We start from the raw sequence: 18,163 nt of genomic DNA, 5'->3' as shown, positions 1-18,163 counted from the left end.
TGGTTTTAGACCAGTTATTACCTTGTTTAAACCCAATTGAAATTGAAATGTAAGGAGAAATAAGAGAGTCTTGTAAGAAAATTATATCTAAGTGCAGTTCATTGAAGTAATGAAAGAACAAGCGATCATCATTGGCACTGGAATTTTAGTTATGTAAAACAAATAACGAACGACTTTTTTCGTGACGCATCGAGGTCAGAGTTTATCTACAAGCCGGCCCTCATTTAAATAAAAGAGATGATTTTCCGCATCAACCTTTGGTCAATAACCTTGCAGAAGATTTCGTAAGAAAACCGTTGTTTGGTGCTAATAATGGGATACTGGACGGAGTTTCAAGGGTCTTGGAACACAGCCAAGGTTTTTATATAGCAGTTTAGATGCGGATCCGATCATATATAATATAAAGTAGGTGTATTAGTACGGGTAACGACCTGAGTGCAATTTCTCGGAACTGTTATCTAGATTGTCGTGTATGTGTGTGCAAAATCGCAACACTTGCCAAAAGATTATTCGCTCAACGCTTATGAATAGACGTAGCTGTGACAACTGGACGATAAAACGAGCGTTTTGTCACTTCGATATGACGACAGTTCGAATAAAGAAACACTGTTTGGTTTATTGTGGAAACTTTTGGGATTTAAGTACTATTTTATTCAATAATTCGGCAAGCATTTCCGGCCTTTAAATCTTATACATAAAAACGAATCGCCATATGTCTTGCTAAACTCAAGAACAGCTAAACCGATTTCAGAAATTATTTCTGTATAATATTCCTTGAAGTACGAGGATGGTTCTTACGGAGAGAAAACCGTTAGGCCGGATCAGCTAGTATATAAAATAGATTTTGTTACCTTTTTACAAGAATACTTCTCTACTAACGACTAGAACTGGCACTATCGACTATTATTCTCGAACTGGTTAAAAGAAATTGTGGTTTTCCTATACACAATAAGCAGGCAGGTATTATGATGTAGTGTTCATGTACTAACCTGAGCGCTTTACTGGCGGGCTGCTCGATGATCCGCACGTAAGGAACGCCCGGGTGCTGCGCCATTGCGCCGAACGTCGGGTCCGCCAAGGTGATCGCCTCAACTGCACACACACATTATCCTATTATACATCAGTTAACCAGTACACTGTGTCGTGGCTTCGAATGCCACGCGTAACAAAATGTATGATCCAGACATTTTCGAGTCTGGGTATACTTCGTGTACATTGTTTCTATATTTGTAAAATTCTCGCGACAGAAGAATATTTAAGGACTTTCTTTAAGATATTTAGAAAGAAGATTGAAATTTAGTTGGCTTTTATTGTAGAAGATGTCGGAAGAAACTACAGTCAAAGAAATTAGTAGAGAGCCTTGTACGCAAGGTTCGCACCTGGCGGAGGTATAAAAATTAGTGTATTTTATTCAATCAATGACCCGCAGGTTGCATCTGACGGGGTCTATTTGTTACTACTTCAAGATAAATCCTGCATGCAAAGACTCTCAAAGTTGTCAAACTTTATGACTGCAATTATCGTTCGAATTTGATAAGAATAGTTAGTATGTAAAAGCAGTAAGGGTAAAATTATCTGTAAGTATCTGCCGGGACCAAAAGCTATATGTAAGAGTAACATTATCAATTACGAGTATTTCATGAATGTAGGTCAAATAAACTCAAATACTGACATAACTAACATAATTGTTACTAATGGAATTTACCACGCTGATATAAAGCCTATTTACTGACACAAACATTATGAGTATTTTACATCATTAATTTAAACTTAATACTTTAATTAATTAACTAATGACAATGCATACTTGGGAAGTAAATTATATTCTTAAGGTTTGTTGCCTGTTTGTTTAAAGGATAAAATTAAATGTAGTAAGGAAGTTAAGCTTTTGTTGTCAAAGATGTATGAACCCGAAAGGACGTTAAAATTATTAAAGATCTGCTATATTTTATTTTTTAGTGGAAAAGTTTTCAGGGCGTAAATGATTCATAGGAGATCGGGGTGGTAAGAACTAACGTTATTTATCGATTAAGAAATAATGGGAACCACTTTAGCTCTTTTGATTGATTTTTCATCCTTTTTTTTTATGTATTTTTACAACAACTGTGCTTATTTCCGCAAAAAAACATTTCCACCAAAAGTACAATGTCAGTGGTCTACATTTGTAGGTATTCTAAAAATCGGGATTTTTGTGGAACGCAGAACGGAAATGCCTCTGTACATATAAAAGTATATTATTATCTGTGCCGTTATTGTTTTGGCTCAGAAACGCTTCCTTTACGTTAGATGTCATTTCTTGAAATAAAACTGACAATGAGTTATTTTGTTGAACTCTATTTTATAGTGACGTCAATCCGATACGTTTATAACTATCTACGAATATAATTGGACGTCATTGAAGCCATTCTTTCTCTTTTAGAAAGACAACTCTCGCACTAAGACTTTATTTTAAGTTGCTGTGACTTTATTTTAACTGCGGATGCAAAGTACAACCGGTCTGAAAATAACAATCATATATTTGTGGATATCACTAATATTTGGAAAAAGAAGTCCCACAAGAACCACATTACGACAAAAATCGTATGTAATTAATAGACATTAAATGAAAATATATTTTACGAAAAATCGGAGTCAGAAACCTTTTAGTTGGTATTAAGTACTATTGCCCAGAAAATCCCTATAATAGTCGTATTTCATGATGCTAGTTAAAGGGATAAACAAACGATCAATCTACAGGCAATTTATCTTTCAACAGATTACATTTGGATTAGAGATTGATTTATATAGTTTTATTGAATTTAACACGAGCTTCAAGCTTGTTACAGTAGAGACTAAAGACCGAACTTTTTCAAGAACGGTGCTTTCTTTCTTATGCTAGTGAAGGGAATGTTGGTATTATGCCTTGCGCTTAGTAATGCTTGTGTAGCTAGTCGATTTTCTATTTCATAATAAACCGATTTTTTTTCACATCAATAAAGTAGAGAAATATATCGTTTAAAGTTATACTTACACACATCACTAATATTCAACGGCTCACCATTCTGGCCATCGTCTGTAGGTACGGCGTTTTCTGTAATACAAAAAAAACATCATTTCTTACTATGTCGTCAATATTTTTTAATTTAATCAAAGTAATATAGAGCTTATTCTCATTTTTAGAAAAGGTATACATACCACCTTTTGCATTCTTGGTTGATGTTACATTTAAAATACGTCATAGTCTTAGTATATATTCATAGACTAAATATGCCAAATAATCTTAATGAGAATAAGCTTATTTGTTCCAATTCATACTAACTAATTACAATTTATAGACATAATTTACATTACAAATCCAAATATTTAATATTATACACTAAACTACAAATTACGACCTGAAATTATAATAAGTGTGGTAGTAGCAGTGCCAGGAACTAAGTAACCCCAATAAAAGCATTAATGCGATAGAAACCTGCTAATGTGAAGACAATGAAAAAAGAAAGAGTTGATGCACAAGAATAATGCCGATGTTTTAGCCTAGACACAAATTTTACTAAAAATCTGCACTTGAAATTAGCCATTACTTTATGGGTCCATAAAATATAAAAAAGTGACCTTTTTAATCTAAATTATAGTAAAACAATGTTCGTCTAGGCTACAACTTCTGGACATGTAAAGCAAAACTATCTATGATACGGACATCACATTATAATACTTAAACTTGCAACAAGAAAAAGTCATTTTATTGCCTCTTGGCTTACTAATACAGTAATTTTATTAGCAAGACAAGTTCAAGATAACTGTCAAATCTGCAGTGCACTTAATGCAAACAGTAGCGCGATTATCTACCAACCAGCCAGCCATCGAGAAATTTTGTATGAAAATCAGATCAGCGTCACAAACGGGAGCCGTAGGAACTATTTTGCAGTACATTTTAAATGTCAAACTCTCGATACTAGTAAAGACTTTAGAGAATCGCGCTACAGTTCAGTGAACAGATATATTGTGTAGATATTAACATGTGTGTGAATACTGTGGTACCCGAATACTGTATGTCAAAGGAAAGTGAGAAATGCAAACTTAAATGACTATTTCTTGTGCACGTTTGATTTATTACAAGCACATTTTTTATATTCTATTAATGAATGAAATAAAAGTCAATGACCACTAGCACATTTTAGGTAAATTAAAAATATTTGTAGTATAGTAAAGAAGTAGTGCATTATTAAAATGACAGGTATATAAACCTAATGCGTACGGTTGGTAACTCTATTTCACGACTTGTTAACATTCGAATTATTAAGTGCTGATTGTAATGTTAACAAGCACATTATTTTGTATAATTGAAAATATCTTTTGGCCAAAATTTACAAATAAATTGGACACGTGTATGTATACTGTATACGATACAATAAAGCTAACATTTAGTTTGTAAAATCATCACATTTGGCACACTATTATCTAAATATTTGAGTAAAAATAACTTAATATTATGACTTCGTAACTTAATTTTAGATAATAAATATGGATTATTTTATATGATGTAATTGTGTCTTAGTTCGATGAAAGAGGCAGTGGTTATTTGGCTACACTTATTAGAAGAAATCTAGAAACTGCTTTTCAGCATATTTTGATACTAATAAAAAAAATACGTGACCTGCAATTTTTGGTTGTCACAAAAAGACTGCAATTTGTTTGTTTTGGAATAACGACGGTGTTTGGTCAGCATTAAGAAAATTCACATTAGGCATCAAAATGAAAGTACCAGCGTGGCATAATACATGACAAAGTATGTACAAATGCATTGAGATAACAACAAAACAGCGCTATCATTCGGCCGGGGCGTGCAGTGAAAACAACAGGTTAAAACATATTCATAATTGTCACAAACAGGCTGCTTCGCCCGCATGGGATATTTTTACAAGCCGTGTGGAATTCCCATAAGTTTAAGCTAGTCACATCCTCAATACTACTTAATTATATTTGTCATACAATTGGTTAAGCGGACCCGTGATGAAGGTTACCACACAAATTGTGTGATAACTATCATATTAAGTGGTTAGCAACATTGTCAAATAACTTTCAGTAATAGTACCGATTAATCATATATGCCAACATTTTACGTACATAAATAGGTAAATGATTTAATTTTTATATGTCCTGCAAACGTAATGTTTCCTAGTATTCATATTGAAAAGCACGTTAAACCTTTGATTGCGAATATCATGAAAACGAATGATAGAAAAGTACCATCACGTAGAGACTATGGCCATAGTAATTGGTTGTCGAAAATTGTTTAACCCTTTTTCCATTGTCTTTTGGAAATACATACTTTGTGGAAAATTAGATATTTATGATAGCGGCAGAGTTTACAGCTAGGTTTTTAGTACCTGATTCTAGTTCTACTACCATTCATTATTCTTTATTATTTATTTTCATTATTAGTTAGTTAAAGAGATAACTTTTACTAATTATACGCTAGTTAAGAATACGTTTTAAGGACGGTGACTGGCAATTTTGCAAAATTTTAGTGTCTTTATAACTTTATTTATACATGTTTCAAACTAGATCATTTAACTGTTTTTAGATAAAGATGTTTTTTTTAAACGGTTATACGTATCTGTACCACGCAAGTTAAACGTGTTGTGCAGTGATAAAAAGCTCAATTAATGTTCCTATTTAGTATGGAAACAAAATTTAAATTGAAAACTTATCATTTTTTGTCATGCATTTTTTCTCATTAAATAAGAATGAAACAGAGCTTTTTAACAATTAATACAATTTTAAAGACAAGATTTTTTGTGAGATTAACCTTTACTTCTCGCCTGCCATAAATAAGGTCGTAAGTAAAGAATAAATAAAAAATCTTACGTGGACCACTTTTGAGAAAATTCAACACTTTATTGACTGACACATTTTTGGATTCTGTCTGCGTTTCCTTATACACACGGTGCACTGTCACTATCAAATCACTCATGGTTGCACAATTATTCACTTGTATGTCACAAAACAACGCTAAAAATGGCGCGCAATAACCACATTTATGCGACAATTTATCGCCAAACCGTTTTGTATAGGTTATATTGACATCATTGACATAATAACACTAGAACTTCTACAAGATTTACTTAAGGACACTGGTATTACAAAATCCTGTAGATAACTTAATCTATTATCCCATAATTTTAATTATATTCTAGATTTAAGTGTATCCGAACGCGTAGTGTTACATCCAAAGAGGATGTATAAAGACTGAACATTTGTTATACTGATTATAATAACAAACCCACATTATGAACTCGGAGACAAGATAACGAATAAATCATTTTAAAATAAACTCTACGTGTTCATCTTAAGATTGATTTCAAAATGTAGTGCGTAGCTTGAATTTTAATATTGCTTTTTAGGTAGAACACATTTCTTTGTAAGTGTTAAGGGGCAAATAGTGATCTTTGCCCCTAAAAAAAGATTAGATAATTAAATAAATTAATTTTCATTTTAACTTAGGTACCTACGTTTTGTTATGACGGTTGGAGTTTCATGATAGTGACTAAGCTTGAAAGTAAACAACATTTTTGTTGTTTTGTTCACACGTAGCCAGAATAATACAGAAAGTAACGAAGTAGAGTACTGTTTAACTTCATAGAAAATTATAAAAAAATCGAGTGATGTTTTATGTAATATGGTTCCGTTTTTACCTATTGGGTACGGAACCCTAACAAAAAACATCTTATTTAAGTCTATAGACAGGGAAAAAACGAAGTAAATGGTTTAAACAAAAACCATTTATTTAAAAAAAAGTTTCAAGAAAAAAAATCTAGCTTAGGCGAAGTAGAAAGAAGACTATTAAAGTATAGAAAACTTACCAAAATCAAAAAAATCCAATTCCTGTTTAATGAGCACTAGCGACATTTTACGAAACCACACACAGAACTGCCCTTAACAAGGAAACACTTAAATACTGCGATGATTCTTCAGTAAAAACTTTTCCGCAATAATTAATTGAAATATTAAACATTATTATTACTAACACACGACTTGCAACACTGCAAATATAAGTGTGACTGCGTTGAAACACAAACACGTACTGAATACACTACAGGAAAACAGGAAAAAGTTCCGTAAAACGACCTACGCCATAATAAAGTATGCAATTAGTTTATTATTATGAATTTGTTGGCAGTATTGTTGAATCCTGTTACATAATTTCTAAGTATACTACTTATTTAAGTTCTTCTACTTTGGTAGGGAAATACCGAAGAAATTGTCGAAAACAACTGGCTTTATTGCCACTAACATCAGCCAGACTTGTGAGTAATCGAATGCAAGAGCTGCAATATAAGCAGTAAAGGAAACATTCTTGAGTTTTTAGACTTTTGGTACGGAGATAGAATGACAGAAACAAAATTATATTTTGTATGTAAATGTTGGCAGAGACCTCATAGAACAAGATAATTAAATCAAGATAAGAAAGCATTATTCTTAAACTCTGTACATAAATATGTTACGAGGTTTAGTACAAAAGAATTAGCTAGATGGTCTGAAATCTGGCTAAGTATAACATCTAAAAGCCTCGGAAAATTACTTCCAAGGGCTTGCAATTTTCCACCTGATCTCATGTTAACTTCAAATATCTATCGTAACTAGTAATTTTAAAATTATGAAGAATAACTAGATGAATATCCCTTTAACCCAAAATTAGTACAGTTCAAGAAACATTACGAAATAATCGTTTCTTCAATTTAAAAATAAAACAGATATTAATTAACTATAGAGAATGTTATCAAGGGTCAATTCAAAACAATAATAGCTAAAAGATACCTAGTAGTTAGTACCTACTTAATGTTTTTATTTTTACTAACTAATCGAAACCTCCAGAAAGACCAGAAGGTATAAGAGACCAAGATGACTACCAAACATATGCTTATATGGGAGCTTCCCTGCGACGTATCCTGGAAGCAGCTAGATTCTGTATCGCAGCATCTAGGCTGACTAATCCTCTCACCACAATGGCACTCTCAAACACTAGGCAAAACATCCAGCCAATCTTCCTAGACGAGTCATTGGTATCCTCCAGATACTATCTCTCACTATAAAAATCTAGAATCTCACCATAATAATAACGGTTTGAATGAAACTTCCAAAAATCGCGGTGTCGCAACTCCAACCACATTTTTACTTTGAAAATCAAACACTATTAACAACAATAAGAAGAAATATTTTATTCAATTAAAATATTTAAAAACCATTAGCTTCATGTTTCAACGGTCGATTGAAATGAAGAGTTCGTATTGACACAAGCCTTATATTGGAAGTCTGCGCTTGCGTCTGCAACGCGCGAAGCGTAGGAAACGTCACGTTATGTAGAATGGGAAAAACCCAGCCTCACCGACAATCGACAGATAGTTTGACACAATTTTGACGGGAATAATGCATTTTTTCCCCATCCCTACAACGACTGTATTGAATGAGAAAATTGTATTTTCCACATTTTTATTTCAAGGACAATGTAGTTACCAAACCATCCATATACATTCATCATTTTATTTTTTTAACAAGAGTATGTTTGTTTATTTACATAGTATTAGTTACAAAGCCTACTGCTGAAGCTATAATATTACGAATACTTTAAACTTGAGAAATTTTGTGGGAAAACCCCAACATACCTAGACAACCTTTGATATAAGCGACGTACCTACAATTTCTTGTATATATATGTAACTCTGTTCTTTAGATTAGAACTTATTCGTCTCGAGACATACAGAGAGAGGGTCGCGTAAACATAGGGTGAGTAACTCATCAAATTATCAAATAATTAGTTCTTTATCAATGACCAGTGACGGTGTTTAGGGTCAAGAAACAATATTTAATCTTTTAATTCCTTTCTTTATTAGTTTGTTTTTGTCGTTGAACTGTCCCACTGACCTTAACTTTACCGAATGTTATTAAACAACTTTGTTATAAAAATATGTCATAATAGGGTGTTTTATATTCTTTTAATTCGGCCTCTAAACGTTGATAAATATTACACGTGTTAGGTAATACTAATGATTTATTAATGAGATCCAAATTACATATTCTGATACATGTTTTTTTTAATTAACAATTTTGACTGAGTTATGTTATGTAGATAGGAATTAACTACCTGTTAATTGATCCATAATAATTTTACTTTTTCATGGGTGACAAAAACATTTATTTAAATTTCTCACTGAAACGACTTTTATCAGGTTTCAATAAAAAGCTCATACCTGCAATTCTTCATTTTTAACAAACAAGTTTGCTTGAGATGTTCATTAATTTGAAAATCGTTTGGAGAATTTCGTTTACTTTTAAGTTAGTTAAAATATCTGTCCATTTGTTACAAAATTAGTTAGTAATAACGCAGTATTTTGACTGCCTCCGTGGCGCAGTGGTTAGCGTCGCCACACCGCTACCATTGCGTCGTGGGTTCGATTCACAAATAATTGTATCCGTTCTGTACTTTATGTCCGTTGTTTGCATGTTTGAAAAGACCCCGCGACACAAGAGGGATTTTAGTGCGGGAATTCTTTTAAATAAAAAAAGAAAAAAGAGTGTCCGTGCAGAAATATTAATCTAATTTTTCTTTCGTTTTCAACTAATAAAAATACCGTCCATGACGATAGTATGACGGTGATGCGCAGACGCAGTCTAGCCGCACATCATCTGTCGCCACACTCAAACTTGCTGCGATATATTTAGTGCATTCAGACTGTGGGTGTAAAAATGTCTGGGTTCGATTACCAACGTGGCTAATAATGGAACAAACTAAATTAGATTTCAATATTGATGCACTGAGTTAAATCTATAGAGCGACAAATTAGTAACGTATTTAAATGCAAATTTTCGTAGTGTCTTATTATTGGCTTTGTTACAGGAAAAGCTTGGACGTTTTTATTAGATTATCCATGCAGATAAACGAAAAGCGAAATTTTTAAAGAATTCAAGAATTCTTACTCAACTTGTGATGACTCATGAGGAAGTTTTTGAAAGTGTTTTCAATATGATATTATCGCACACTTACATGTTAAGCAAACTGGTTGATGTCGTGATATAAGAAACAGGTTATCTTTTTTCTACCTGCAGCGAGTCAAATGTTACTTTGAAAAAATACAACGTCCGATTAAAGGCATCAATTTTGCAAAGATGGCTATTATATTAAATTCATGCTATTATTAAACTAAGAGTTGTTTAATTATTTATAAACGTTTTTGACAGTTAAAAATACGTCACATTTTTCCTTGTAGGAAATGGATCTCAATGGAAAATTAGCCGTTCCTAAATAGTTTAAGCCAGTGTGCTAACGCAGACGGCCTGACGAAGTATTCATTTACACACAGCACGACGCACGACCACGCCAAACAAAGTAAATATACGAAGGTTATTGGCGTTTACTCGCTGAACTCGAAGTGTCAACACGATGTTTAAACAGTCGACCCTAAATGGACACGGCTACTGTGGCCGAAACCTGACCTGGTAACATCTTGTCACGGGCGACGAGTCTCCTTTGTGGCAAAATTGATTACTTTTATTAAAATGTTGGAAGGTGCCCACTTTCTGTGACCTAGAAATACTGTTGTAGGACTCTAGGTCATACGTAAATTGTACTACTATTAGTTAGTAGTTAGTTATATTGACTGCCTCCGTGGCGCCGAGGTTTAGATCACCACGCCGTCGTGGGTTCGATTCGATTCCCACTCGGAACAATTAGTAATGCGATCCACAAATAATTGTTTCGGGCCTGGTTGTACTTTGTGTCCGTTGTTTGTATATTTGTAAGAGTCCCCGCGACACAAGAACAATTCTTAGTGCGGGAGTTGTCTTATTTGAATAAAACAAAAAAAAATAATGAATGCCTACCTATTTTTCATAAAATGCCTTAATGAGTCAGGTGAGTCGATTCTTGTGGTATTAATTGGTGCCGAATACCAAACTGGCTAATTAGCAATATCGTATGCAAGAGAAGGTGCACGTACACAAGTGCAACTGAATGATTCAACAGAATGACACGGTATCAGTCATGTTTTGTGGTTGACACGCATGTCATGCTTGCGACAGTTGCGACACTTGTTTACACTGTGACGTCACGCTAGGTAGCCGTCACGCCCGTCACACCTTTGATTTTGCAAAGCCAAATACAATAACACGAAATGAAGCGATTTTGAGAGGACTGGGAACATGTATATATTCGCCCATGACTTAATAGGTAAGTCATGGGCGAATATATAATTCTATACGTAATGGGAAAAGTGGTTTGACCATTCTTTCTTTGGAGGTCAGGTTCGTCATACAATTTGTATGAATATGAGTAATCTTAGTAATTGGCCGATAAAGCAAGAAGAGACATGTAGTAGCTCTGCTATTGTGTGTAAAATTGCTCTTTGCGCGATGACAGATCAAATGTCAAGCAGAGGCGAGTACGAAAAAAAAAAGATTATCTAGCAATAATAACTAGATATTGGAAAATCTCATAAAAAATAATGCAAAAGTAACACTACAAGGGGGAGAACATAATATTCACGTAACATCTAAACTGCTATGTAAATCAACGCGATCCGTCTCTAAAATGTTACATAACACAATAACATACAGTGGCACTGTGTCAATTATAAACACATATAAAACTAGATATATAGTGCTATGAAGTGTGATTTATGAACTAAGAGTACAATGGCTTTGCCTCGTGGTCTACCTGCTACCAGGATATAAGTTTCTTTAATAATCCAGGTACAGGTTGAGTTTATAAACTCAAAGGTACACCGAAATCAGTTCGACCATTTTAAGTATCAAACAAAACAACGATAAACTACACTTCAGTGGGATTTTTGTCAACTGGTAATAACTAAAAAGACGGTACAGCCGTGCCGCTTTTTTTTTTGCTCGACTTGCGACTTGCTACTCAAATAGTATTGCCAGTAGTTAAAAATACGGTAAATAACAACTAAACCAAGTTATCTTCAGAAAAAACCACATTATTTCTTAAAATAGATATGCTCGAGCTAAAAATAAAGTAAATTATCTTCCTTCCGAAAGCGCGATGTAGAACAAAAACATGTATCGTTACACTTATCTCGTTAACAAACACGTGCGTTCTGAGAATTAATAAAATGTGAGGAACAAAGCTAATGAGTATTCAACTACTGCATCTACAATGTGATACAAATAAAGATAAATGCGGACTGATGATATTTTTTTAGGCCTTAGTTTTTCAGAGGACGTATTTTTTTTTATAGGGGGGTCAGTAGGTGCTTCAGTGTAAGTTTGTGGGGTCAACAGCCTTGTTCTCCGGCTGCCATCTTTAAAAGCGGGGTCGGGGCCCGGGGGCCAAGGGTGGCGACCCCACCTTGGTGTCGATTTATTAACAAACGCTTTAGGTTCAAGGTCGTTCTCAAGAAGGACTTTCTTTATGTAATTTTAAGGTATTATTTTACTAGACATCAATCTTAATCAAGTGGTATTTAAATCTCCATTTTGATATCGGCACCGTCATTGCCCTAACAGAACTAGATATGAAGCCTCCGGTCTGTTCGTTTTCAGGCAGGTAGTTTATTTTTCCCTTTATAAAACACATGGAGTTGATGGCCAAATGCACATCATTATAGGTACGTAACGTAACGCTAACCTTCACAGCTGAAGCAAGTTCATTGAACGAAATAAAACGTATCAAGAGGATAAAAGCTTGTATATAAATACACATTACTATAGTGTATTGTTCAATTGAGTTAATTTAATTATTGCCTGGAACATCAAACATTTAGATGAACAATGACTGATCACTGACGCGTTATATGTCATAGACCTTTTAAAATAAATGAATATTTCAGAATGGACTGTTTCCGTATCATGGTCTTACCTACTTCAAAATTAATTTTTTGATGACTTCATTAGGGGAAAATAGTAACATATGTTCCTATATTACATTTAATATTATTTTACAACGCTTTGATTTAATGCCTGGTTTATAATGCTATTCCCACACAATTAGGACTCATAACAGCAGATACAGCTGTTAATCAGGAAAAAATACGGTGTGCTTCGGTACGTAGAATATTGATTAGGTAAGTAATACGCTAAGGAAACATAGACAACAATAATAACTACACTAAATAAGAGTCTGAAATAGACTATATTTATGTTCTATGTGGTCAAATCAAAGTAATGAAAAAAAGTATTTACTAGCCGTCATAAAAACATTTAGGAATCAGTTTAATAGTCTACAACTGTCTACAAGTAAAACGAACTTGGCCCATTTACACAAAGATAGTTAATTTCAACGATATCATCCTTTTATAATCGTAATGATAAATCGATTAAGACTTAAGATAAAGCAATATAAATGAATGAAGTTCTCAGATATCTATTTATTTTGACTTTTCCTCAATCATAACACGAAAGACATCAAATATTGAATTCACTGACAACATCAGAATCTGTTAAATTACTTTTTATTTTGTTAAACAAAATAATAGAAGTGTTTTTATAGCACGCCAAGATGAAACACATTATTTATTTTGAATACCTTATTAAACATCGGAGCATAATTTTATTAATATGGGTAATAAAATCACTAAATTACTATGTTATAGAGATGTTTAATAAATAAATAAAAGTTATCTCATGGAGGAAAAACAAGATTTTTTCAAAGTAAGTTATCCATATTACGACTTGTAAGTTATGCCAGCAAGTATGCGCACGCGCCGCTTTCGATTTATCAGTGTACCAGCACGAGGTGGGCTGGAAACAATATTGCAGTGTTTTCCTTATACAGTGGAACAAACGTTTGTAACACTACCGAGTTTAAATGTAAGGTTATGAGAATAACGACCGCTCCCACACCTCCACGTAAGTATCGGTAAGAGGAATATTAACTACTTTTTTTTCTTCTGCTATATTGCAGGATCGAACCCGAGGGAACACACATCAATGACTTTTCGAAGTTATGTGTGTATTATAATTATCACTTGTTCCAACGGTGTAGGAAAACATCGTGATGCAACATTACATGCCTGAGAGATCTTTAGAACAGTTCTTGAAGGTATGCGAAGTCCCCAACCCGCAATTGGCCAGCGAGGTGAACTTAAGGCCTAACCTCTCCCTCATTGCGGGAGGGAGACTCTTGCCCAGCAGTGGGACATTAGCTAGTCTCTTGGTAAGTGGAGATCCTGGCCTTGTAATATACGGGTCAAGACTATGACGTGTGAAACTTAATATTTTTGATAAACGAGGTCATCTATTATCGTTATCGGCAGCTTAAATTTTGACGTCGGTACAAAATACTATTAACGTAGGTACGTCTGCACGTTTTTGTATGATTAGTACCTATTTATCGCTTCCACGCCTCATTTCATCTCGCAGACCAAAACACTTTGGGGATTTCATTGAATTACATTTGGTGTTTTCACATCTTATTATCGTTTTGAACAGTAATAACGAAAAATAACCCTGGTTGTATGAAATGTAAACAAAACTGGTAAACTCCAATTAAGGAACAAATAACTGATCATACAAAAACTATTAGAAATAATAACAGTTTTGGTGTAAGGAAACCGAGTAGTTCTAATTCAATTGTTTCCGTTTGTGTACAAAAATAAGAGTCTATTTTATTTGCCTATTCTAGAAAATCTTGCTGGTCTTCATTAATTTTATACCGAGAATCAAGCACGTATATTTTACATGTAAAACGGCAGGTGGAATTACTGAATACACTACGAATAGGTACATAGAATTGTTTAATTACTGAGTTCCCAGAAGCGGTATAGATTATAACATATTGACACGTTATGTCAATTGATCTGATTGATAGTTCATTGTCGTAGCGTCTGTACTGTACTAATGGCTCTATTACATGCGTTGTAATCTTAACAAGGATTAGATAAACGAACTTTAAGGTCGTAAAAATTAATTGCGGCCTAATTTAGGCCCGGGAAAGACCTCTTGTGCCTGGGGTTTCGATCAAGTTGTTACTGTAGTGATTCATAGCATTATGATACCGACTTCATATGCATAGCCAGTGACTACGATTATATATAAAATAGAGAAACGTTTGATTTCCACACACCAATTCCTAACATGGACTTCAAAATTTGAAATACCGAAGAAAGCTAGCAGGAAACAGAAAATACATGGCCTTACTCAAAAAAAATCTTCACACAAAATCGACGGGGCAAGAAAATAGCACATAGAGAAATTCACAATTAATAGTTCCACGTAAATTCCATCCTTTTCCAATAAACGGAGAAGAAAAGAGACACAATATAAACGGGTGTAGTACAAACACAAGTGAGAATCACAGTTATTATCGAACAATGGCCGTGTAATAGCCAGGCGCAGACAATTGGCACCAAGCCAGGTGACACGTTATTATAACTTCCTCTTTAATTAATTCTATGGAGATTACACTGTAATATCGTGTTTTCCCCCATAGAACAAACATCACTAAACGTTGAAGTAGTTTGGCACTGGAGGCCTAAATAAGATCACTTAGATGATTTGTAGCAACTTAAAGAAATCGATTTCGACGCTGCTTTTGATCCACTAGATTCTCATTTATTTTCAAGATTCATGTAACTAACACAAAAAAAATAATTAAAGGGTATTTTATTTGTCCCAAAAAAGTTTTCTTTTAAAACAGAACACTGGTCACAATGAATACGTTTTCCAGGTCGACAAAGTGGTACATAGAATGAGTATTTCTGTCTGGAATTCTCAGTAAATACAAGAATTCTGGAATTGTGCCCATTGTCGCAAAAGGTTTGTCTAATGTCTTGTTAATATCGCCGGCGAGGTGGGCGTGTATGGCGCTATCAATATCTCTTAGCGTAAAAATAGATGAGACCAATTAATACTATCCTGTGATTGTAAATGTATCTCGTTTGATGGTATCAAAAGCCTACAGGCGACCAAAGTTGACATTAAATTGGATACAAATACGAACGAAAAAATATAAAAAATTGCATAACTAATAATAATAAGGACACGTGTTAAATAACTCTTTCTTCAAAGTAGTTAAGTGGAAACAATAAGTAACTAGGACTTTTATCAGTTTTCTACAAGAATAAAGTGTTATACTTCTAAGAAGACTGTCTAAATAAAGTACCAGCTCACATCACAACCGAGTGTATTAAGAAACAAGCCGACAGAACGTCAATAGAAGGATCCACAAAGGGTCTGTTTACGTCACTGATCTCGCTATGACGTCAGGCGTTTCAAAGCTCCCACCCACGCCAGGGAGGGAGGAAAATCTTTTTGTAAATTTGCGAATTATTTATCTATAAATATCATAAATGCTATATTCCGTTGGATGGTGAAAGAATCAAAAGGTAATCTATAGGTCCTAGATTTTTTTTTTCAGGTGAAAGTTCTAAGTGAGCGAGACGCTATTTTTAGACTGAGCTATCTGAATTGATCCTTTCTTGTCCTTAACCTTTCAGGAGGGTCACCTTTGCCCGCAATCGGCTCGGCAATATTTCTACTGTGTGACCTACATTACTTTTCATTGGTTGTTATTTATGATTATTTGTATGGAAGATTGTATTCGGGAACAAATTATAGCTATAACTTTTATATTTACCAGATAAATCGTCTTACTAACCAGCTTAGATTTGATTGCTATTAGTACTTATTTTTTATTCGAATAATGAATCTCGTATCTCGGGGTAATTATTGGAATTACTTTAAGTGTTCCAGCAAACTCACGCTTGGCGGGGATATACTAAAGATTGTAACGATAAATGAGTCTTAAAAATAATGGGACCAAGAAAATGGGTATTTTCCGCAAAACATTATCCTCAAATTGCCATTTCTGATTTCAAAAACATGTAACGGAAGCTATCAATCTGATAGGGCAACAATTAATAAATTACAATTAATATATTTTATTGCTTCTGGCCGTATCTGTGTTCAATCCAGATTAATCTGGAACGGATTACGATATGATAGTGACGTTCTATTGTTAGAAGCAACCTTTGGGCTTGCTATCTGCAAATTTTTTGTACCAAAGAATTTCGACTTTGTATTTGTTGTTGGTTGTTGAAATATGCGACAATTTGACAATCCTTTTTCATCATGTTATGTTGTCAAAGAAATATTTTACTTAGGAGTGGCACTTGATTGAAAATAATGGCTTTTGCCTTTTACGTTGCTTAATATCATGTCATTGCGTAGAAATTGATTTTGATTATTACGTAAGGTAAATATTTTTTAAGTAAACAATAAGTATTTCAAAGACGTCATCATCGCTTTTCATCAATTGATATTTTTTAAGGGTTTTACCAAATTTTTGGTTATTTTTAGTTAGATAACACTAGTATTAACGTATCTAGACGGGACCACCCGACGACATTTTTTTCGGTTTTCCCTAATTAATGTCTGTCTACATCGATGAGTTTATCAACTAAATCACAATAATATTAGCACATATTTTGATAATTTATTGGTATTTACCAGTAAACACACGAATATAATGTGAGTAAGCTACTTATTGTTTGTTGTTTATCTTGTCTGTGGGTCGTATTAATATATATCAACTATCAACTTGGAAACATAGTTTGGAAATCCCATTTCACATACTAAAATACGCTCTCAATGCTGTGCTACCAAGTAGATACAAGTCTATTACTAAGGACTTAAATATAGATAGTGAAAAAAGGTACTATGTTTTAGATTAGACACTAAGTGAATACTAATAAAGACGGATGCACTTAGCACATGGAACCTCATCCAGGGATTAATATCTAGTCTGGTTAGAAACGGGTTTTTATTGCCTAGGTATCATTAATAACACGGATCGATTAACATCAAACCAAGCCAGGTGTATATTTTAATTCTATTTTTTTAGAAAATACCTTTTTATTTATTCCTTATTAGTCTTAGTCGTGAAGATTTTTACAAAAATACAAAACTTTTACATGAAGTGCAACAAAACTTTTTATCTTTTTAACACAAAAATATTAGTTTTTGTAGAAGTCAAACTCTATGTAGGTACCTACTACAAAATTTACTTGGTAACCACGTTTAAGTGAAGTCGTCAAATTCTTAAAGCGAGAGTAATTTGTATTACGGCGCTTAAGCTATTAATAAATACTAGAACAATTTATTTGTGGAATATTACAGTAAATACAAGATTTATTATATTCAATAACACTGTTTACAGTTAAAAGACTAT

The 18,163-nt window shown here is 33.6% G+C and overlaps 1 protein-coding gene across 5 annotated transcripts in view; it reads right to left on the bottom strand.

The window, feature by feature from the left end:
* LOC142975589 (transcription factor p65-like) overlaps positions 1 to 18,163 on the bottom strand; it is a 60,365-nt gene that overhangs the window by 34,039 nt on the left and 8,163 nt on the right. For 3 of the 5 annotated variants that reach the window (XM_076118531.1, XM_076118532.1, XM_076118530.1), the window contains exons 2-3: positions 3,011 to 3,070; positions 990 to 1,092 (exon numbers count right to left, since the gene is read on the bottom strand). In XM_076118531.1, the coding sequence (XP_075974646.1) occupies positions 990 to 1,054 (65 nt within the window). In that variant the 5' untranslated portion in view covers positions 1,055 to 1,092; positions 3,011 to 3,070. Of the gene's footprint in view, positions 1 to 989; positions 1,093 to 3,010; positions 3,071 to 5,850; positions 6,200 to 6,845; positions 7,045 to 18,163 lie in introns of those variants that run through there. The other 2 variants (XM_076118529.1, XM_076118528.1) reach the window with 2 other exon arrangements.

This window comes from Anticarsia gemmatalis, chromosome 9, assembly GCF_050436995.1.
Source record: "Anticarsia gemmatalis isolate Benzon Research Colony breed Stoneville strain chromosome 9, ilAntGemm2 primary, whole genome shotgun sequence".
Lineage (NCBI taxonomy): Eukaryota > Metazoa > Arthropoda > Insecta > Lepidoptera > Erebidae > Anticarsia > Anticarsia gemmatalis.
This window is presented reverse-complemented; position numbering and strand designations above follow the sequence as displayed.